General features: G+C 34.1%; 1 protein-coding gene across 4 annotated transcripts in view; it reads left to right on the forward strand.

Annotated features, from left to right (window-relative positions):
- Positions 1-22,276, forward strand: part of sema4ab (sema domain, immunoglobulin domain (Ig), transmembrane domain (TM) and short cytoplasmic domain, (semaphorin) 4Ab) — a 70,486-nt gene extending 48,210 nt beyond the window's left edge. For 2 of the 4 annotated variants that reach the window (XM_087295679.1, XM_087295677.1), the window contains exons 3-15: positions 4,443-4,600; positions 4,939-4,998; positions 5,106-5,204; positions 6,303-6,408; positions 10,540-10,662; positions 10,752-10,879; positions 11,190-11,371; positions 11,485-11,629; positions 12,281-12,470; positions 13,064-13,179; positions 14,908-15,071; positions 15,227-15,315; positions 18,564-22,276. In XM_087295679.1, coding sequence (XP_087151805.1) covers positions 4,443-4,600; positions 4,939-4,998; positions 5,106-5,204; positions 6,303-6,408; positions 10,540-10,662; positions 10,752-10,879; positions 11,190-11,371; positions 11,485-11,629; positions 12,281-12,470; positions 13,064-13,179; positions 14,908-15,071; positions 15,227-15,315; positions 18,564-19,405 — 2,402 coding nt within the window. In that variant the 3' untranslated portion in view covers positions 19,406-22,276. Of the gene's footprint in view, positions 1-4,442; positions 4,601-4,938; positions 4,999-5,105; positions 5,205-6,302; positions 6,409-10,539; positions 10,663-10,751; positions 10,880-11,189; positions 11,372-11,484; positions 11,630-12,280; positions 12,471-13,063; positions 13,180-14,907; positions 15,072-15,226; positions 15,316-18,548 lie in introns of all 4 variants that reach the window. The other 2 variants (XM_087295678.1, XM_087295676.1) reach the window with 1 other exon arrangement.
- The last annotated feature ends 2,527 nt before the right edge of the window (positions 22,277-24,803 follow it).

The following is a 24,803-nucleotide window of genomic DNA, read 5'->3' on the forward strand; positions in this document are numbered from 1 at the left end:
TGGTTGTGACCAAAAAGTATAAAAATTTACTGTAAAAACATACTTTGTAGAATTCTGTGAATTAAACTGCCCAACCCCAAAAAATACAACTAATTAAAAGATAAGAGTTGGCTCTCTATTAAACAAAAATAATTGATTTTATTTTATTTATTATTTTTGCATTAATGTGGAAGAAGTGTCGTTATGGATGTGACATCTCTTCGTTTTGGATGTGACAGATGTGAAATTCCCACTTGTGTGACTTATATAATAGTTTGAAAACATTTCTGAGTATTTCTAAAGTACTGTAAAATATTTGCTTACACAAAACACCTAGAAACGGTTTCCGTATTTTGCTGAAAATGTCATTTTTTTCATGGCAAGGTTGACATTTGCATGGAATTCCTCAAATGCAGTTTTATTGAGCATATTAGTGTTTCATGATTAAACACCAGTACAGTAAAACTGCAGTTATGAAGCATCAAAATAATGATGGGGCTTTTATTATTAATATAGTGCTGTTATTATTGTTGTTATTGTTATTATTACTTGACAATATTTTGTTTATTTTAACCCATATGTCTATAAATTCATTACACTATTTTAAAAAAAATACAAAATTGTTGTCAAATGCGAACAAACCCAACAGTTGGCAAATAAAACGGGAAAAAAACTTTAAAAATAAAGTTAAATTACAAAAATAAGCAAATTACATTTTTAGACCGAAATTTGACAGTGTTGATGTTTTAGCACTGTTTTACTGCTGTTTTAAAAATAGTTTCAAACACATGATAACTGTTGCTATTTTCCAAGCTGAAGGAATCTGTTAGTGATTCATTCATTTGAGTAATTTAAAAAAGTGACTAAGTACCTGATTGTATCAGCTGACTTGAATGAATCAGTGAATGATTCAATCTTATAAGATGTGTACAGTACATGGTTTTGTAACAACCAGGTATACAGTATACATTCGCACACACACACACACACACACACATTGTAATTATTCACTAGATTTTTTCGTAATAGAGGTGTTTGTATCTACATCTACATATCTACATGTGTATCTACATTTAAAAGTAAAATCAAACTAGATACATAATTTGCATAGTTTGGCATACATTAATGTCTGAAATAGCTAATCAGAGGTACTGTTGGTCTGAATATACTAAATATCCCTCAAAACGCTGAAAACTTAAGTATGTTTAGTTATAATAATAAATTACATCTAATTTACTAAATACATAAATGGCTGAGACATGTATTGCACAAACATTAACAAAGAAATTGGTCTTGATCTTTGATATAAAACCCTCTAAGAGACTTTTTGAAACCTCAAACATGTTAAAATTAATGTTCATACTCTCACAAAAAAAGTTTAATCGCTCGCATCAGTTGAAATGCTTATTTCATGCAAAGCAACAATGCTTGCATTCATGCTTGTTTTTGCATATTCAGTAGATCATGGTTACAATGCATATTTGTTTTGTCAAACTAAATAAAATACAATCAATAATTCTTGCAGCCAGTTAATTTTTGGTTATTTTCTTTGTCATGCTTTTCTTTGTGGTTCATATATAATCTTTATTATGCAGTGTTTGCATGGATGCATTTTAGAGTTCACATGCAACAATGAGTGTTTACAGGTACAGAAGCTGCATATTGCTGGAACATTTATCAGACACATTAATCCCATCTTGTCTCGACTCTAGATTTAACCTAATTGTGTTGAGATATGTCTCGTGTGGTTTCTGAGGGAAGATGGCTTTACAGAAACCAGCTATTGGCTGCTTTACAGCAGGTTTTTGCTTTGAGAAAACAGCATCAACCACATTCAGATTTACTCACAAATTCTCACAAATGTCAAACTTGAGGTGAACCATTTGTCTAGTAAAGGAACTACTGTAACTGTTTAAGGCTAATAAAAGTCAAGCAAAAGCAGTTTAAAAACATTTAAGACAGAGTTTACTTTATATTGGCTGCATGAACAGGAAGTTGTCTTTGCATGCTTCAAGAATAGACTTTTTGAAAATGACTTTGTTTTTCTTCCGGGCACTTTTAGTGTCACGTATAACTTAAGTGCAGTAGAAAAAATAAATTTATAAGCTTTTACTCCACATCGGATTGATCTATAGAGTAAGTTTTTTTTTAGGCAAGTTTGTAGTTTTTAGATTGCAACTATGCAGTTTATTTGTAAGGATAGTGCCTATTTGAAATATCTATATATTTGGAGAGACAGCGCATCGGCGGGCATCATCCTGTCATTGAGCAGAGAAAAGACGGTGGATGTTGTTTATCCACAAGATGGTGACAGAGACACCATATTAACCCCTTAAAGGAGAAAAACTCGTAATTTTTAACTACAGCTGATCAAATGACTGATTAATCCAGACAGTGTTTCCTCTAGGATTTTTTCCAGCTGTGGCGGCAGGCCTTTTTTTACACAGATCTACCAACTACCTGTGACATTATTTCAATAATAAATGTCTGAGCACAGTATTAGAAGTCAATACTACTTTGTATTGAATATACACATTTCTACTCACTCCGAAGGAAAAAAAATACAAAAGGAAAATACCAAACAAGTTCATAATACAGTTGATCAAAAGTGCATTTCAGACAGTGGTTCAGCAGTCTTTCACTACGTTTGTTCTCTTTAAAAGGGAAATGCTTAGCTAATGTGTGGCTTACATTTAAATTAGACAAATACACGTTTTATTTTATTCTTGTTTGTATTTATTCATTGTTCTGTCATTTATTTTCTGTGTAAAACTATTACTTATGATTAAATGCCAAATTTAAATAATAGCTTTAATAATAAGCTTGAATAATGGCTTAAATAATGTGTCTGTGCTCTTTGGGTAAGGGAACAAATCAAAACAAACCGCAAAAATCAGTCCAAGGCACTCGAAAAAAGGCTTTTTAATATTTTTCCCACATTTGCCTTAGAAAGGACTATTGTTTGTTTTATAAGAGGAGTTTTCATTTGATTTATTAACTAGTATTGTTTTGAAATTAATGAATGCATAATAATGTTAATAACTTTAATTAGTTCTCAGATTTTTAATCAACAACCAAGATCTATAAATATTGTAGAGTGTGTGTGTGTGTGTGTGTGTGTGTGTGTGTGTGTGTGTGTGTGTGTGTGTGTGTGTGTGTGTGTGTGTGTGTGTGTGTGTGTGTGTGTGTGTGTGTGTGTGTGTTCAAGTAATATTATTAGATACTAAATCATTAAACTGATTACTTTGATGTAGATTTTTTTAGAAGAGTGCAATAATTGGACTAATTTTGTTGACACTGGCAGTTCTGAAAGTATCATCCTTATAAGTCAAAATATATAAAATATCTTATTAATTTTTGCACTTATAATAATAATTTATGTTAAAAAAGATGATTGGTGTTCTTCAAGTAAAATTGAAAAGAATTATAATGGAGTGTGTGTGTGTTACAATTGCCCCAGTTTATTATATTATTTTTATATCATATATTATGCTAAAACAACTACAAGTGTACACAGTAATAACTTCAAAAAAAGAGAAGAAAATAAACTTAAATCTGAACACTTCCACTTGATAATTAATGTTTTGTCATAACGTTTTCATCAAAAAGCTGTAATTGTGGTCAGAACACTGCGTCATTTCTGCGTCATTGTCATGAGAACAGTTTTTGTCTTCTGCCATAATTAATCTATTAAGCGCTATTTGGTGCCATTAATATTTCTGTGGGTGTTTGTCTGCCCCCTGGTGTCTGTGAATTTATCTTTAACTTTATTTTTTCCTCGTTTTTCCTTATGCGCTTCCTTAATACAGTTATGTAATATTTATTGATATACATTAATACAATATATAGTTCATTTATTATATACAATGTGTGTTTAAATTATATATTTCTATAGTAATCTTCTAAAGAAACCGGGACTTTACACACAAATCTAATGTGACACCTGTCATAATATTTTACATCAGATGATGTGTCAGTGGCACATTAATATGCTAATGTCATATAGCATGTGTATGTATATCTTACGTCTTGGTCCCTTTAGCCTAAAGGCTCTCTGTATCTTACACTGACCTGTTTTTATAGAATACTCACATCTACAGTACGCTACTATTCATCTGGAATAATTAGATGTGATTAATCATCTCCTTGTATTTTTGCAACATCAGGATGATGTATAGTCAAGCCTTTTGGAAGGCAGTATATTACAGTAAATCATACATTATTCTGCATTGTCACATTGTTTTCAACCCCACACAAACTGTTGTCAATGCTGTATGAAAATGTCACACTCTTTGTTTTTAGTCATTGTTTATGCCAGTTACTTGTCATTTGTCATTCTAAGAAATACTGTATCCTTACATTCCAAATTAGCGGTAATTCATTAGCAAGTAATCTGTAATTATTGTATTATTTTTGATTAGTACTGCTTTTCATGAATATTTGTATTTTCTGCTGCGTCACAGGTAGTCCAGGTCGCTCTCTCACCGTCTTCACAAATGATGATAGTTACAACGCCACCACATTGTTGCTTAGCAACGATGAGGGCACCTTATTTGTTGGAGCACGTGATACCATTCTGTCAATCAACATCAGTCAGACTGATATGACATTGAAGGAGAAGGTCAGTGAGCTTTTTAAGTATATGTGATTGATTAAAGGATATCACCCTGAAATTCACTGTCCAAAAAATGAAAACTAATGGATAAAGCATAACAATGTTATTATAGCATTGAAACAGACTTAAATTCCATAACTATGATTGCAGTAATGAGTGTTTCATTATTATAATGGTTATTTCATTATTTTTGTTGAACTGCAGCCTTCTGTTATGTCATTTTATGCAATGTTTTATAAACACAATAAGGTGTTTTAGCTGGTACCATGCTTAGTCTTGCTTGATAAGAATGACAGAAATAACTATATTGATAAATATTGTAATTTGACCATGATATATTTCAGCTGGACTGGTCTCCCTCAGAAAAAGACTTTAATGATTGTTCCATGAAAGGCAAATTGAAGGTTAGTGGAACCAAACACTTTTTTTGTTGGTAACCTCCGTGTAAAATGGTAACCTAAGCAAATTTTTATAAACTAGTCCTTAACATTTTTTCCTTCTCCACCTTCAGATGGATTGTCATAACTTTGTGAGAGTTTTGCAAGTGCTGAACTCTACACATATGTACGCCTGTGGAACGTTTGCCTTCAGCCCTCGTTGTATCTACATTGTAAGACCGCATTCTCTCTTTTACTGTCTTTTTGCACTCTTAACTTTTGACCATTTCTGACAAACATCAGACCAGAAGTCATTCATTTATTTTGCAGAACAATATGAGCACTACATGCATCTCTGACCAGATGTTGAATTTTCAGATTCAGTGTGAGCTTTGGTTGATTTGTCACAATCAGATATTTCAATTAAGTTTGATTAAATGACATTCTATTTAGTTTATATGCCTTATAAATATCAATTCATCAACCAAATCAAATTTTCTGTCACTGATTTTAGGGAGTGAATTTCACACTGCAAAATATAAAATATAAATAAATAATCTACCAATGGGGCAAGTAAAATATTTTTATTTCAAAGTGAAAAAAAGATTCTTTTTCCTACACCATTGGCAGGTTATTGTGTTTGCTTTAAAGAAAATCTCGCTGACATTATTTCAGAAAACAAGACAATATTTACGTCTACAAAATGCATCTTGATTTAAGGATTTTTAGATATTTAGACTAGAAATAAGACAAAACAAAAAGTTGTGCTGTATAACATTTTAAATGTGGTGGAAAGGCAGTTTACTTTGCATTAGTTTTTATTTATTTGATATCCTTCCAAATAAATAACATCAATAACAGTGCCCTGAACTTTTTGCGTCAGTCTGGAGTCTTAACCTCAGGCTGAATCATGTGACATGTTAGGATATTGCATAACCCTGCTGGGCATGAAAGATTGAATAACTTCCTGATTTTTAGCTACTTGGACTGTATAAGTTTCCAATATCATGCACCTTAAAGACGGAAACTTGTGTGACTTGCATTTTTCATGCATTATTGAGCATTGTGTGATCCTGTCATGCGAACACAGCAGTCTCAGTGCTGCTTTCACACTCTGTGCTTTTTTATGAGTGTAAAAGGAAGAAGATCAGTGTGTGTGCAGATCTCAGCAGAATTGTGCATGCCTGAATGAAACCACAACAGTGTGTGAAGTTGTTGTTAAATTCTCCTTGCAGATCAGATTTGAACAAAATTAGCAGGGCAAGGTTGTGGTGTACATATTTATGTTAATCTAATATCAATATGTTAATGATATGTGCTCATGTCCACAGAATTCACAGACATTCACCATGGTTACAGGACCCAGCGGTAAACCTGAAGAAGGCAGAGGCCGCTGTCCTTATGACCCATATCAGAAGAATTCAGCCATAACTGTGGGTAAGTATATCAACAGTGGCATGAGCATGATGATCTGGCTTTAGTTATTTGGCATGATTTACACATAATGCCTAAAGAGTTAGTGTGTTTAATATTTCAGGATCTGTAAGACATTACAGAGTTAATAAAAAGGTTTACCTCATGTATAAGAGACAACACCGTGTCTATCACATGCAGTAAACCTTTGATGAATGTAGCTGTAGCTCAGTGTTTTATTGCCGAGTATTCAAAAACGAATTATTACAGTTCTGTTTAAACAATATATCATTGTTGTTTACAAATGACTGGATATGACAGTGTTTAGTTAGTTTATTCTAGTCCTGGTGGGCTTAGAATTGTTTTTAACATTGAACCATTGAAATCACAAATAAACTTGCTAACTTGGCTCAGATTTGGAAGATAATATAAATTGAATTCTTGAATTTAGTTTGATGTGACTTTGATTACTTTTGTTGGATCAAAAAAACAAACTGTTCGCACAAAAGATCAGAAAGGAAATTTCAAAGGTAAAAATAAAATTTCCGTTGTCCATATCCATGATTTATCTTCCCGTTTCACACAAATTTCTTATTTAAAGAGCCCCTATTTTGCAAGCTTAAAACAGATGGAAATATGAAGTTCAGTAAAGTTAGCAACAGATTTGCAGATTCGTTTTTTCTGGATCAATAACTTGTGTCATTATGACCTATTCGCTATTAGTATGACTAAGTAAATAACGTTATGGCGAAGGCTTAAACGGAGCATTACTCACAATATCCCAGCGAAAAAAAAGGAATAATACAGCTGTGAAACAAAACCTGCTTTGTATTTTTGTTGGAAACACAGTTTAGATCTGTTCAGGGTAAGAGGTGTGTGAGTTATTGCTGTCGGTCCATCACTGAATGTGATAGGAATATCGAAAACAAAACCAACCTAACTCTGCTCCTTTAGCGCCCCTCACACAGCTTGGTCCACGCTGGCATTTTTCCTCTTGGGTTTTTGGTTTTGAAAAGGGAAAACCACCATCCTGTCCAAACTTTAAGGATGCCGGTTGTCAGATTTGCACAATCCATATGCACTCGCTCGAAAGCTTGACAGAGCCCCTGCACGTGGCTACAGTTGCTAAGCCACGATTGGTGGGTGGCGGATTTGGGTGTGGCTTAGCGAGGGGTTAATTAACAGTTGCTGACAAAATCTCTGCCAAAATCTAAGAAAGTGCAATACATAATAGTCTCTGCTGTTCCTTCCTTTAAAAGCAAGCTGTCGGCAAATCCTGCGTTGCCTCGTAGGTTATTATATCAAAAATCTGAAAAATCACAGGAACAAACACAGCACACGCATTGGCTATACTGGGGTAGTGTTGTGAAAGTAAACCTTAACCCTTTACTCCCCGCAGCCGAATCGCCATCCATCATTGATCGTCATCTTCGTGTCATGATCACTCCCGTGATCCCCCAAGCTCCGCTAGTGTCTGAAGGAAAAGGCACATTCACATTTAACAGATCTGGCACTTCATAGTTGGTTGATGTACCGTATCAACGTTGATGCATTCAAGTAAAAGATCCGAACCAAACTCAATTCATTTATTCCACTTATTCGATTTTGTCAAAGACTCAATAGTTTTAAACACAGTGCACTTTCAGATTTAAACCTCAGCTGGATGTTTCCATTCACTTAGAGCTGTATTACACACTGCATGTAAGATCATTTTCAAAAACCCATAATAGGGGATATGATTATGTTTTTTGTGCATTCATAACTCATGATAATAATATTACCTCTGTTTCGTTGGAAAATAGAAAAAAACCTACTCGTTATTATTAGTCAAATTACTAAGAATGCAAGTAAGGCACTTTGACACTGTCATCATTTCTTGATGATCAAGTTTTAAATATATATTAATCACAAACTCCCAATTTCAGCGCAAATGGCACATTTCTGTTATGTTGCAAAAAACACTTTCAAGGAAAACAACAATGTCGGTGATGCCGAGGTCATCCTTCTCACACTGCTTGCAAGTGTGGTGTGAATTAGGTCTTAAGGAAGAAGACTAAAGTGAACTAGAAAAAGAGACGGGGAGGTTTCTCTCATTGAACAGACACTGTTAATCCTCTTGCTCTAAAATCCTGGTCGTGATCTACTTATCTTTGGGTGGCCGACATGTGACTTCAGACATGAGGCCTGAGAATGTTCACTTCACATTTACCTCATCATCAATCAGACAGGCCCACAGTTTAGAGCCTTGCACGAAGCCCAGTTGACCACACACTGCATTCTTTGTTGAGTTTGTACATTTGAACATAAAGGTTGTTTATTGACATCAATGGTTCTATGAAGAACCTTTAAAGGGATAATTCACCCAAATATAAAAAATCCTTATTATTTAATCTCACTCAAGGGGTTTTAAACTGTAATACATTTCTTTATCGCAAAATAAAATATTCTTCTTAATAGGAGTAAATAAAATACTATGGAAGTCGATAACTATTGTATTTTTTAATATTTAGTGTATATACCTTTGTGTGCAATACAAGAAAGAGGACAAGTGAATTTTTGGATTGAACTGTTTCCGTAAACCCCCACTGAACTAATCAGTTTCAAAAAATGTTCTTTGTAGTGTGAGAAGTTTATTAAAAAAAATAGACAACTGTTGATACAAAAGTGATACATTTTATTTAATTTAGTTTTGATCTATATGCTATATGAACTATTTAGTCTATTATTGACTACAAGCCCTAGCTAAAGTAAATGTGGAGCTAAAACTACAAAACTAGATTTTGTTTTTACAGGTTTTTTCCAAAAGTATTTTTATTGAACATATTAGATATGAAACATACATTACAAAATAGCTTTTCAATTTTATTTATTTTTTTTACACAACAAACAAACAAAACCTGTCGCACATACATTTAGGTTCTAGAAAAAATATAAATAATATTAAGAAAAAATACAAATAAATAGTAATAATAAGTAAAGCATATGTTACTCTATGAAAAAAAAGAAAATACAAAAAATTGAAGAGAAAAAAAAAACAACAACAAACAAACAAACAAGGAAAGGTTCTACTCTTCTAAAATGACTGAGGGGTCCATCCTTTTTGCGTGATCTAAAACAGGTTGCCAGGTGAGAAAAAACATATCAGTACAGCCTCCTAAAGTGTATCGTATTTTTTCTAAGGTCAGGTGGTGTAGAAGTTCCATAAGCCATTGCTTAAAGGTTGGAGGAAGTTTTTCCTTCCATTTCAGCAATATTAATCTTCTAGCTAAAAGCGTAGCAAAGGCAATCACATTTATCTTGGTTTTGTTAAAACATAAGGACTGTGGTGGGATTCCAAAAATTGAAATTATGGCCTCAGGTATTACATAGGTATTTAATGCATCCGAGAGGAATTTAAATATTAGCTGCCAGAATTTCTTTAATTTTGAACAAGCCCAAAACATATAAGATAAAGTAGCTGGCTCAATGTTACATCGGTCACAGTTAGGGTCTATATTTGGTTTAAATTTAGCTAGTTTCACTTTGGACCAATGTAATCTATGTACTACTTAAAATTGTATAACTCTATGTTTTAAACAAATTGAAGATGAGTGGATATTGTCTAAAACGGATTGCCACATATCTTCTGATAGTTCTATCTCTAGCTCCACCTCCCATTTTCTTTTAAATTTTTTGTTTTTACAGGTTTTGGTGAATTCAAATTGAACTTCAGTATCCCCTCATTCAAGTTCAAACTAATGCTACTCAGTCTGTAAAATGTGCATTTATAAAAGACAAAATATATGATTGTTAATATAATATGCACAGTGCTTCCAAATCAGGTGTTTGTTTGAGCTTAAAGGTAAGTTCAAAGGTAAAATTCAGGCTTGTGCTGTTCATATCCCTCTATCTATTTATTTATTTATTGTTAGTCATTATTAGTAAAATGAAGTACCTAATACGGAGCCCTGTGGCCCTTTGACATTCTCAGATCAACCAAAAATCCAATCCAATTGTTGTTGAAATTGAAATGCATCTGTTGAACATGGTGGCGTTGAACTTTTGTTTTGAAAGTCTTTGTCTGGAGCCCTGTTAATATTAAAGACAGAGATTATGAATTCTTACATAAGAATTATGATTGTTTGGTTTCAGTATTTGTATTGCAATTTGTTTCAGATGGGGAACTGTATACAGGAACTGTGTCAGACTTCAGAGGAACTCGACCTGTCATTTCACGGCACTTGAGTGAGGGCAGCCATGTTGATCTGAAACTGGATGATACACTTGGATGGTTAGAAGGCAAGGAAAAACTGCTGATGGTTTATACTGATTTACTGTTTAATGGCCACTCATAATTAGACATTTTCTTTTTTTTTTTGCTATTTCAGATCCTACTTTCATCAGCTCCACATATATTCACAGTGAGGAGAAGGTTTATTTCTTCTTCAGTGAGATTGGAAAAGAATACGACTTCATTGACAAGTTTACGGTGTCTCGCGTTGCCCAAGTTTGCACAGTAAGTGTTGCTTGATGCACTCAACAATGCATAGTTTGACCATAATTTAAAGTCTACTAACCCTCTAGTACTTTAAATGCTTATGAATTTATTTTATTTGTTGATCACGAAAGAAAATATTTTGAACAATGTTAGAAACCAATGTTAGAAACCTAAAAATTATTATGGAAGTCAGTGGCTACTGGTTGAATGAGTAAAAGATTAAAGATTTTTTGCAGCCGAATTAATCCTCTAACAGTATTTTCCATTTTCAAGTGAAAGACTTGCTTAATCTAAAAGGTTTCAATAAAATGTGTCAATCTCTGTTTAGAGTGATGTTGGTGGGCAGAGAACTTTACAGAAACGCTGGACCACCTTTGCCAAGGCTCAGCTATTGTGTCAAGCTGACCAAGAGCTGCCATACAACGTTCTGCAGGACGTTATCAGCCTTTCTCCACCAGAGGGCGCATCTGAGGATGAAACACTCTTCTATGGGATTTTCACTTCTCAGTGGTGAGGGAACTTGCTTCAGGTTTTTCAGAGATTTTTTTTCATGTTAAAAGGAAGTGAGAATTTTTATGAACTTAGTTCTGTTTTTTTTTTTTTTTTTGTTTTTTTGTTTTTAGGCGAGTAAACTTGGGTCGCTCAGCCGTGTGTGCTTTCAGCCTCAAAGACATTAAAAAGGTGTTTACAGGACGTTATAAGGTTCTGAATCGGGATACTCTGAAATGGAGCACAAGGGTGCAGGAGCAGATGGCAAACCCTGGAGAGGTGAGTGCCATGAGTGACCCATTGCAGCATTTTATTATAAACTATTTAAATGTTTGGGGTCAGGACATTTTATTAAAAAAAAAATTCAAACAGTACTTTTTCAACATTACAATCTATGATATTTTCTGACTAGTAAATTGTGATATTACAATATTTCCTGAAGGCTCGAGTGATACGGAAGAAAGAATGTTGACTATTCTGCTTTGACATTATAAAATATATTCAAATTTAAAATACATATTTTACATTTTACATTTTTTTTTTAATCACATAAATGCAGCCTATTTGAACTTATAGACTGATTTGTACTTCTGTGTTTAGCGCACGCGTTTGCTCTGGCGCAGCCTGCACATGGATGGAAACTCATGTAAAGTAACTCGAGTAGCTCAAGAAACTTCAGCTAGTGTTTCGGAATTATTGCACAGAAGCAGCATGCAGAAGTATAAATGCACGACAACGTGCAAGGCATGTGCCGCGGGTCACGCTGATCACTCGACATAGAAGTATAAACCAGGCTTAAGAGACTTTTCACATTAAAAATTTTCCCATATCCCAAACTTTTTATTTTATTCAAATGTTTATAATTGCCTTACCTGTTATCTACTTAACTCTTCTTATGCCTATTCAAATGTCTGCTCTTTATCTCTGCAGTGTGGACTGCACAATGCTTCAGACAACACTCTGCGCTTTGTTAAGGACAATTTCCTGGCTGATAAAAGTGTTCTACCAGTCAATCAGGGCCTGACAGTGGTGTCACCTGATAAGAGCTACAGCAACATCGCAGCTCAGAGAGTACAAGGAGCACGCGGCAAATATTACACTGTGCTTTATCTGCTTACAGGTATATGTTACTGCATCAGTCAGCATCAGAAATAACAAGAAGACTACATTTTATGTGTAGTTTTTGTGACATTTTCTATAGTTCCATCATGGTGTTTTAAATTTCCAACAGGATAAAGAGAAATGAACAATTTACTTCAAACTAAATAAACATTTTCTTAAATATAATACAAATATAAACCAGTTTTAGCCACTTACCAAGGTAATATTGTTCATTTTCATTTGGAATAAATGGGTGGACTTACTAGCCATATTCTTATTGTTAACTAAAACAATTCAAAATCATATTCAGTATGTGAAATGACGAAATACAAATGAAAGTTTGCCATAAACTGAAGTTATTTAAAGTAATACAATTAATTGCTAAAACATTAGCTACCAAAACTGGAAAATTAACCCTTTATTGGGCAAGGAACCATGTATGGTAACTTTATTTACATTGATTTTAATATTTCTTTTTTTAAAGTAATGAAATTTGAATGTCTTTTAATAACACGCATAATTTCATGTTCTACCTATAATAATTTCTTGCAGTCCTGATATAAAGGTTTTCTCCATCAAGTCATTTTAAAATCTTATCTCTGTTCCCTGCAGAGTCAGGCTTCCTGCACAAAACTGTGCTCTTGAAGAAGGGAGCTCACATCATCGAGGAGATACAAGTGTTTCATCAACCTCAGATGGTCAAAAGCCTCCTTCTGTCTGTTTCTAAGGTACCTGATGCATCAGCAATCAATTTCCAGCTTTACTCATCTAAATGGCAATGTTTAACACTCAATACCAGTCATTCCCATCACACTGCTTAGCCAATCAGAGCTCAGCTACTCATGGCAGATGCAGACTTTATTTTAAAGTCTTTATTCTGTATTTACTTTGTGAATTATTTGTAAAAGACATGGAAAATTTAGTAAAATGATTTACGTGTCATTGACCCACAAGCTGCAGTCTGTGAGTTTGGATTAACTGATGACCTCAGCAGTCACGTTTTTTCGATAATTGGGTTAGATCAAGGTCTGCGAGAAGGATTTCTAGTGTAGTGTGCATTTGTGTAGACATTTGTTAAACTAAAGGAAGCTGTGTGAAGCTAAATATTTTAGAATATTATAAATATCAAGGGTTGTCAACAACTGTTTACATAAAAGGCTTCTAAAAGTAATTGATAATGTTTTTGAAAGAAGTATCTGAATGTATATGATTAAAATCTGTAAGAACAGTAATGTAAATGTAAAACTTTTTTCCATACATTCGTCTTTCAAAACTTACTTTAATTATCATTTCTTTAAATCATTATTGAAAATACATGCGCTATTCAATATTTTTGTTGAAACATCATAATAAATTTATAGCTAATAAGATTTCTAATAGAAATAATAAAAATATTTCTTACATTTAGATAGGATGCATTAAATGGATCAAAATGAAAGATAAAAGTTTAGACAACAGAGACAACACGATTTTAAATGCATTTTGAATGCTTTGTAAAATATATAGTTTTAAGTAATTCCAGCATTGATAATAAGAACTATAATTAATAATTAAGTAATGTTATTGGTTCATAATTAAATTAACATATTAGAATGATTTCTAAAGGAATATGTAGTGTTGCATGGCATAATATAATTTTTTATAAAATAATATTCTTTTTTTTTATATTTAGTTGTTGAATTTTTGCAAACATCAAAATTACTGAATTACATATTACAGGGTGTCTGTGGGGTCTTAAAGTCTTAACTTTACACAAATATTGTGTTGTTGGTCTTAAATGCTTTTAAACAGGCCTTAAATCCATCCAGTCATCAGAAATCTATATCAATAAAACTTTTTTCGTGTATATATTTCAGTTTTTTTATTGCAAAGAAATAAAATTTTTTTACAGAAATGCAATAGGTTAAAAAGGAGTTATATACTCAATCCATTTGGACAAAAACAATCAATCATATATTTTTGTTCATTCATGTAATAGTGTCCATAATAAATTTACTTTTAACAATGTTACACTTGTAATTAAAAAAGGGAAATTATGTTGAAAAAATTTTTACAACTTGTTTTTTTGTTTTGACACATTAAACTATATAACTAAGAAATAACTACATTTGATTCATGTTATTTTGGAAAGCAAAAAAAAATTGAAAAAAATTGAAAAAAATCCTTATTGTTTAGCCCTGTATAAGTCTAAAATTTGAATCATAGTGGTCTTAAAAGGGTCTTAAAAAGTCTTAAATTTTACTTGATGAAACCTGCAGACACCCTGTATTATATCAGATGCAAAATGAAACAGGATGCCTGATAACAGGGAGAGAGACTGTTTTTTAGTAATTTAATTTACTACTCGTACACCAAAAAAAAAAAAAAAAAAAAAAATTTCCGTTCTCACTTCCTGACCAGAGGAGCCCAGAAAGAGTGTTCAGGAATGATCGTGATTGTCTGTATGCGTCCTGCAGGGGGCAGTGCTGATCGGCTCTTCAGAAGGGCTGCTGTCAGTGCCAGTGTCCAACTGCTCTCACTACAGGAGCTGTGCTGAATGTGTTCTGGCCAGAGACCCTTTCTGTGGCTGGGACCTTTCCCAGAGGGTCTGCAAACTGATAACCACATCACAGAATCAGCTGTGAGTATCAGCACAGAAAAATGTGCTCAAACATAAAAAAATACTAACTGGTTTAAAATGCTTAAGGTTACATAAGAAATCTATGCCACCAAAAGTGTGTAATTGAGCACAAGCATCTTTGTTGAAATGAATGTCTCCTTCTGCTGCTCTTGCAGGGCTCAGGATGTAGATGAGGGTAAAGTATCAGAGCAGTGCTCCAGTGTGAACCTCAGATCCCGCTCTGGCCAGCCCCAAAACACCCAGAGTAAGTACAAGTTTTTGTCCTTTTTATTTACATATAATTTAAATAATCATGTGTAATAATTAAAGAAACAATCCAATGAGTCCCCCAGAGTTTTAGCATATTTTAATCCATTCAGCCAATCTCTGGGTCTGGCTGGACCTCTTTTATCCTAGCTTAGTATAAATCATTAAATCGGATTGGACCATTAGCATCTCTCTCAAAAAAAAAAAAAGTGTCAGGAGTTTTAAACTTCTAGGTCGATATGAGTGGAATAATACTTTCATTCTTGGCTGATATTTCCTGCCATTGCCTTTGGGCGGCCTGTGAACAAGCATTTGTGTTTTTTATTTTTCAGTCATTACTTAATTAGCCTAATTGAGTGGAAAGCTGTGCCATTATTAGATATATGATACGAATATTTTAGCAAAGTCAGCCAAATCAACACGTGTGGGTCTACAAAGTTGCTTAATTTGCAATGCATGTCATGCGCAGCAACGCTCTAGCTCCTGCAACAGCATATCCTCCAATGGCATACATTCACACCGCACGCACAAGCAGAGTTGAAGCAGTGTGTGTGCGCAGTGCGTATGTAGAGCAGCAACGGTGCATATAAATCAGGGGATCTTATAGAGGCATTTATTTGGTAAAATTGCTCATTTTCACTCATTCAATGTGTTCAGTTATTCAATGTGTTTTAGTCATTATCAACGCACTATCACTTTAATTCAGCATAAGCAGCAACAAAAATAGACCCGGTGCTGAAATGATCGCAGCACTGATGCTTCAGCTCTGCTCACGCACTGACGCGCTGCTTCTCTGTGCAGTATGAAAGCTCTAATAATTGGACGCAGACAAAACACTCTCTTCTCACACGTGCGGTGTGAAAGATGCGTAAAAACAACGACTTACAGGATGAACAGGCACATGTCAAGAAGCAGGCTTGCCATGGCAGAAAGCTTGATAGTCAGCCTACAATGTCCTCTTTTGTTACGATCCATTCTGAATACAAAAACAGTGCAGTTTACATGCTCTGTCCTTGTTACATTATTCATTAAGATATATCTAAACTAATTTCTGGAGTTCAAACAACTCAGAATTGTAGTTAAGAATGTCTGTTATAACGGCTCACGTGCTAAAAAATTGTTGGATTTAAATCAAGCTCATAATTGCAGTTAATGTGTCAGACCGGGGTCGGGCTCAGACAAAAGGTGCACGGGCTTGGGTAGGGTCGGGTTTCATTTTTTAAGCAAGATCTTAGCTCTATCTTATTCTGGCCCAATGATTGTAAAATATGGATGATGCAACAGTGCCTTTTCCCATTGAACGCTTTGAATGCAAAACATCTTGTGACCGGCACAAACAGTTACAAAAGACTGCTGAAATTGGAGCTTGGGCATGCCCAGAAGGACTGCCTGATGGAGCCAGAGGCAGATCTGCAGAGTCAAGCTTCCAGCCAAATGCTTGTACGTCAAATCAGCCACGTCCCCTGAACTTCTCATTTGATCGCCCTCATAACAAAGTCTCGCTAAATAAATATAAGCACTTACATTGTAAAACACTTAATAATATATGATTTAAAAACTGTGATGTAGGCTGTTTTTTATAATTTAATAAGTTACAAGACATGTTACAAGACATGTTGGATTGCAGAAATAAACGATCTTTCATACACTCTAGCCTGAGTTAGACTCTGCTATAAGCACAAAAATATTTCTCTTATAACGGGTTCTTGGTGTTTGTTAACTTCATATAGGGGTAGAAATATCACTCACACACTTTTAGTAGCAATCAACAGGACCCAAAATATACACATCATGGACAGCTGTTTGCCATGCAGGAAAAATTGTGCGTTTAACAGAAAAATTCAGCAAGATTTCTAAATATCAACAGAATATTTACACATCCCATCCCTGCTCTATATAAAATAATCCTTGTCAATTTGTACAATTAACTTAGCAGTATTAATACATCAGCTAATGTCTATCAGCTGCTGCAACATCGCTTGTATATTGTTTATCATTTCTTGCCTCCGTTTTCATTCGGTTTATTCAATGCCTTAATATCTGGCAAAGAAGAATTTACATTCATTTTAATGTTTATTAGGAGTTTTCAAATAAAAATCAAAAGATAAATGATGTATATAAATGAAATATAACATTTACAGCTCTATTTGTTATACAAGATTCTGTTTCTAGAACATTAATTTTTTATAACAGCCAATTCAGTAGATTAACTCAACAACATCTGGAACTCAAAATGTCAGAGACGTCCTGCAATTGAAGTTAAAATAACATTGCAGGAGATCAATATGGAGATAGGCTAACATTAGTTTTGTCTTCCTTATTATTATTTCAACCCATAAAGAGAATTACTGCTAGATAATGATCACCTGCATTTTCCTGTCATGTTTTGGTGTGTACCAGCAAACTAATAATAAAACCTGATAAGGCCCTCACTTTACTGAATAAACAGTGATCCTTCAGATCCTGTAGGTTAGAAAGTATAGTTTACTGGGGAACTCATTTTGTCATGCTAAAATGACACAGAAATGGAATAATAACACTTCAATCTTCTCCCAAAGCTCCAACTGTCTGCTTAGAGAAACTTTCAATCACAACTGTCAATCACGATGACACGCCCCATTTTTATAGCATTAAATTACTGGCTAAAAACATACTCCTTACAAAAATGAAGATCTGCACCTATGTCAGCTTGATAACCAGTGCCTCTATTGATCAAAACTACCTTTCTGGAATTTTTATTTCAAGTGAAATTCATTTAATCATTTGGTTTCGTTCGTTAACATGGAGGAGGTGGGCTTTATGACTTGTACTGCAGCCAGGCCCTAGGAGACGATCTAACAGCCGGGAGCGTCACTCAAAAGCAGGCGTGTGGCACACTTGTTCTGGCCTAATAATCAAGGAACTTTGTTGCTGTACCAGTGCTGCAGCTGGCTCAATAGAAAATAGCAAATACTCATTTTCTGTCAGTCTGCAAATGCAGAAGGGTCAAGCTTTAAAAAGGCTGTTTTTGAAAATGTTTTTTCAAAACATTTTTCCACATGATGCTAATTGCCTAATCAGATTCAATTATTTATGCTAAGCTAAGCTAAAAGTGCTCACATTAAACTGGGATATTGGCTCAAAGTATTCAAAATAAGTAAAGTGCCATTCACAGTACTCAATCAACTGCATGTCTGTGTTTACCATCGTGGTGTGGTCTGTATTCTGACCCTTGACCTCTAACCTTCTCAGCTCTCTGTCCCCCAGGTGAAGTGCTGTCTGTGTCACTCAATGAGGTTATTAACCTACAATGCCCCGAAGCATCAAACCTTGCTAAATGCCACTGGGAGCGTCTCAACAGCCAGCTCTCCCCCAAAATCTTCATCCAGTCAGTCAACGGCAGCCTCAGCTTTGTGGCGACCCCGTCCACCCTGGGCCACTACCTGTGCCAAGCGGTGGAGAACGGCTACACCCAAACACTGATAGTCTACCATATTAAACAGAAGAACAATCCCACCATCCTCCCGTCTTCCCCGAAGATCACACCGACTTCCGCTGAAGCTGGAAACAAAACCCCTTTTTCCACTCCCACAGCTCCCAAACACACCGAGCTGAGGCCTAAACCAGAAGACCCAAGTTCTACTGTTGCACACAAAGATTCACCTGCAACCACCACACGGAAAAGCAAAAACTTCACTCCCTTGATTAGTGCAGAAGAGGAAAGCTCCTGGATGAATGAACGCAGTGGAAACTTCAAGCAAGTGGATAAACCAACCTATTTGCAGGAGCTAGTAGTGGTGTCCGTTCTGCTAGCGCTGTGTGTTAGCGCCTTGCTAACCATCGCTTTTAACAGATTTAGACATGTTTGCACCAGCAGGACCATCGCACAAACTCCTTGCTCTCGCAGGGACGTTGAGAAGGGTGGAAGTGCGACACCGCAAGAGAGGGAGTCTCTCAGAGGACATTCACCACGTTTGGAAAAGCGCAATGGACAAGCTCCTAATGGACAGTCCCACATTGGTCAGGCACATAACGGCAAATCTTCAATCACACTGAGCAATAACATGCTGAACGGCTCTAACGGTCACCTGCCCAACACACCCATCTGATGGTGCTGGTTTTCTTGATTTACTGGAAAACTCTTTTCTGAGCCAAATCGGGCTTTTGCTGAATCAAGCCCTGTCGCTGAACCACTCATGCAGGATCATTTCGAAATCTAAGAGGAGAGAAATAAAGTCAGAAACTGCACACTGGACCTGCTCATAAATCATTTGAGCCGTAAGACTAAAAGATCTTCAGCACTAGGAACTAGTGTACATTTTCAGTTTGTTAATATTTAAGCTGTAATTTATGTGTAAACTGAACTGTTCGTTTCAGTCTAAAGTATATCAGATGTTATGCCTCTCTTAAAGAAACACTTCCACTTTTTTTGGAATAGGCTCATTTTACAAGAAAACAGTCGAGTTTTAGCAATTTTAATCCACTCAGCCGATCTCTTGAGCGCTTCGCTTAGCATAAATAATTGAACCGGATTAGCATCTTGCTCAAAAAAGTTCACCTAGTTATCCAGCTGGGGACTTTTTTCAGCTGCTGCATAATATAATTGCACTTGCTGCAACTTTTTTTTCATCGGTCTTACACAATTGAGCTACACACATAAACTACAGAAATAGGAAAATTTAAACTTTTTTGGAGCAAGATGCTAATGGTCTAATCCTATTCAATGAATTATGCTAAGCTAAGGTAAAAGTTGCCAGCTGATCAGCTGAATGGATTAAAAAATTGTCAATCTTAACTTTTTAAGTCTAGGGGAGTTATAAAATGAGCCTATTACAAAAGAAAAAAAGTGGATTGTTTCTTTAAACCACTTTCAGGCAAGTTCAAATGACAGTTTAAGATTTCCATTGAACTTTTTGATATTTTTATTGATTTTAGAAACAGTTAGAGTCATTTTATATTATAAACTTTATGGCTCTAATCATATGATCGTTTTCAAAATCCTATTTTCCATTTTGCAAACATTTAGTTTCCAGTACTCACTCTCTCCACCTTTTTCAGAGTCGCTATATCGCACATCTTTCTTAGTCTTTGCCTTTGTTTCTTATTCTTGTCTAATTTCACATTTTGAATGTCAAAACGAGGTACGATAGTTAGGTTTTCTGTTTTCCATAACAGGATAGTTTACTCAAAAATGAAACTTAAACTTTTAATAAAAGTTAGAATTGAGTATAGATCCAGCCATCAATAGTGTAGGACATTTTTCCTTTCAGTAGAATATCGAAGGATTTTAGCTGAAACTGTGGTCCTTGATGATTCATAAAATCCAATACTGTTGCTGCTGGCAATTTGAGAATCAACAAAAATAAATACATGAGCATAATTAAATGAACAGCCATGATGATACATTTCTGATAATGCATTGTAAAGCTGAGCAATCTTCTTTACTAATGACTGTCATAAATACACAGAGGCTGTGTATTAAAGGTAATTTTTTTATTTACTTGTGACTTCTATGAATCACAAAAGAGCATGGTTTCAGCCAAAAATACTCCTTAATCCTCTGCTGAAATAAAAAATCACCTACATCTCAGATGGCCTAAGGTTGAGTAAATAAGCAGCTTTGGTTTTCATAGACTTCCATTAGAATTGACAGTCTGTGGGAACTGAAACTATTTGGTTACCAGCAGTTTGGTTTCAAATTATTTTCATTTGTGATGCAGTATTTTTGTTTCTATTTATGGAAGCTTGTAACAAAGGTAATTGGGGTATTTATCTCAGTTCTGACATTATTCTCTCAGAATTTTGTGGTATGAAAGCACATTTGCTTGGTTAGACAGTCTTTCAAGATAAATATGCATAATTGTGAAACAAATTAGAAGATAAATATTTAGAATTTGCAGATATAAGTCTACAATTCTTACTTTTCCACTCTGATTCACAATTCTTTCCTCAAATTTGTTATTATAAACTTGAATTGTGAGTTATAAAATCCAGAACTCAGATAAAATACTGACAAGTTTATCTCTCACAACGAAGGTCTCAAGTGTGGAAAATGTTTAAAAAAAATTCAGATAAAAAATTGCAATTACCTTTATTTTTAATTGGTGGTGGAAACAAGCTTCCATATGAAGGTGAATAAATAACACATTTTCTTTTTTAAGCTGACTATCCCCTTTACCATAGCACCAGGGCAGAAATGAAGCTTTCAAATGTGCTTTTCAAGTGTTTTAATTTAAGTTTTCTGTGTAATGCTGATCATTTAATTTAATTGTAAAGTTGTGTTGATCAGTTGTGTACTGTACAAGTACGGGTAGATGTTGTTGTCTTTTACATTTCAAAATTATATCAATATAAAAATAATGAGGAGTGTTACTTTGGTACCATGGACCTGTTCTAGAAGTATGTAGCCTGCTCACCTCATTCAATGTTGACCACTTGACTGTGTCATAATGGCAAAACACAGTGACTTTGACTTTAATTTTATTCAGTTTTTACACTGATAATTGAACCAAATCAATCTGTCGGAGAACAGAATCTAGGTTTAAATTTAGGTGGGAAAAAAGATATAATGACAAAAAAAATATGGGTTGTTGCTGTGTTTTGTCTTGGTACAGTAATATTCTGGCCGTGGTTGCAGCTACTTTCACTATAGAGTGTTCGAATCGAATCATTTGTCGTTTTTCCACTGAATGGTACTAATGTGAAGTCTTCATGTAGGAGAAATTAATGATAAATTGTGATATATTGCCAAATATGTGTTTTATAATCAAATGATGAGGACCTGTTCTTTTTAGTGGATCAAAGAACAGCTGAATTTTCCTGTTTGTCTTTCGCTTGGATTTCAGAGTCCAGTCGAAGCCCAATATGTGAAGTCTGTCACAGGACTAGATGCTCTCCTGCACACCACTGTTTTTGAAAGATTCTGTTTATTTTTTTATAGCCTAAACAGGCTGTTTTGAAAATAAAAATATTGATTTAAAGTGTTTGAAATGCAAGTTTCTTTAAAACATAGTTGTTTTTATTTCCACCAGATGGCATCAGAATCATTGTTTCATTTACGTGGAGTCAATACTCAAGGCAATTCACAGCCAATACAAAGTGATGGTGTTTAAAAATGCGTCTCTATTGTAAGTGCGCTCTATCTTTGCCAAAGTAAACAAAGTAAATGAAATTGGACTACTGGTCAAATATTAGAGTAATTAAGTTTCAATTCTTTTTTAATGTACAGAAATCAAATACAAACATGCTGATTTAATGCAAAGTTATAAGACAACAGATTAGAAAATATTTGTCCGCTACTTAATTTTGTGGAAATGTGTTTTTTAGTATTCTTTGCTACAGTAGTTCAAAAGAACAGTATGCAGAATGCTGTTATAGAACTTTACTGCTTTTGATCAGTTTAATGCATGAAATCTATTTATTTGTTTATTCATTTATTTATTTGTTGGTATTCAATCTACTTTGTCATATATCACAGTTTCCACCAAATAAAATGCAGCATAATAATAATAAGAATAATTCCACTTAATCAGGGGTATTGAAATGTTCTTGATATGGCTTAATTTAAGACAGAATATATAATGATAAGTCTTAAATTAAGAGGAATTCTTCTTTTTAGAAAGTCTAGTTTCACATAAAATAAGAAAATTAAACTGTTTTTTTTTAAAAAAAGCTTTTTTAGCGGTAATTAGAATAAATGACTCAAAACTGTCTCAACCTGTATTCCTGGAGGAGCGCAGCTTTGCATAGTTTTGCTTCAACTTTAATCAAACACAGCTGATCCAACTAATCAAGGTGTTTAAGACTACTAGAGACTATTAAGCAGGTGTGAGTTGGAAGTTGTTGGAGCTAAACTATATGCAGAGCTGTGGCCCTCCAGGAATTTAGTTTGAGACCACTGACCTACAGTTGAAATCAGAATTATTAAACCCCCTATGAATTTTTTAAAAATATTTCCTAAATTATGTTAAACAGATCAAAAAAAATTCACAGCAAGTCTAATCATATTTTTTTCTTTTGAAGAAAGTCTTATTTGCTCTATTTTGGCTAGAATAAAAGCAGCTTTTATTTTTCTTTTTTTTAAATAATTTTAAGGTCAAAAATTTAAACCCCCTCAAGCTGTATATTTTTCTAGTAATCTCCAAAACAAACCATTGTTATACAGTAATTCATCTAATTACGCTAACCTGCCTTTAACCTAATTACCCAATTAAAGCCTTTAAATGTCACTTTAAGCTATAAAGAAGCTTTGAAAAATATCTGGTAAAATATTAGTATATACTGTCATCATGGCAAAGAGAAATCGGTTATTAGAGATGAGTTATTAAAACTATAGTTTAAAAATATGCTGAAAAACTCTTCTCTCCGTTAAACAGAAATTGAGGTAAAAATAAACGGAGGGACTAATGATTCAGGGGGTTTAATAATTCTGATTGCAACTGTAAATGCATTGCTTGCAATAAGTGTTATGATACTTAATTTACCTTAGGACATTTTTTTCTTAACTAAAGCTCAATGATGAGTAATAAATGGACAAAATTAAAATGTATAGTTATGCAAATTATGCTCTGTCATTTATTTTGTGGTGTCACAAAAGACATGTTCCTGAAGGACCAACACTGCATGTTTTGGATGTCTCCTTTGTCTGTCACACCCATTACAGTTCTATCAGTGTCAGCTAATGAACTCATAATCTGAGTCAGGTGTGTTTGGTAAAGGAGACATGGAAGTGTGCAAAGCTGGTGGTCCCCCAGGAACGTGGTCGAGAAACACTGCATTAGAGTAATGCTTTTCATAATTTATGTGAGGATGCAGACATGATTAACATGAGAATGTAATTTTAAGATTGCAACAATGTTTACATTTTTGCATTTTATATATTTTATATTTTATATATGATTTTTTATTAATAATAATAATAATAATAATAATATATGATTTTTTGGGGGTATGTAATCTTTTTTTCAAGTGTTTTACATTTAAATAATAATATTTTTTATTTCAAAATTTAAATCACATTTGCTCTGAAGTTCAAAATAAAGTCAGAAACCTTATCAAATATAAATAAGTAAATTTCTGAATATATAGCTTACCTCAAAAACTAAAATAGAAATAGCCTAGTTCTACATGTGGTCAATTAATAGAAAAACTTTAATTGATTGAATTTACAGAAATTTTAGGGCTACTAGCTGTCTTGGTATTTATCGTTATTGTACGATGACTTTTATCCTGATATTCGACTTTTGTCATATCGCTCAGCCCTACAAAAACTTATAGGATTTCACATTTCAAGATTTTTTTTTACAAAGAATAATTATCTCATGACTCACTGCTATGATTTGATTTGTTTCTAGTCTGTATTCGGTGGCTCTATATTTTAGTAGCTTATTTAGATGGTTTATTGTTTATTATTTTGCAGTGTGCGTGAGTTGTGAAAGTTGTCCCGCATCTCTTTCCCGCAGATGTCCATCCTCCTCCTCTCCTCACTGCGGTACTGCACTCACACCC

The sequence above is a fragment of the Danio rerio genome, chromosome 19 (assembly GCF_052040795.2).
Source record: "Danio rerio strain M-AB ecotype USA chromosome 19, GRCz13ab, whole genome shotgun sequence".
Taxonomy (NCBI): domain Eukaryota; kingdom Metazoa; phylum Chordata; class Actinopteri; order Cypriniformes; family Danionidae; genus Danio; species Danio rerio.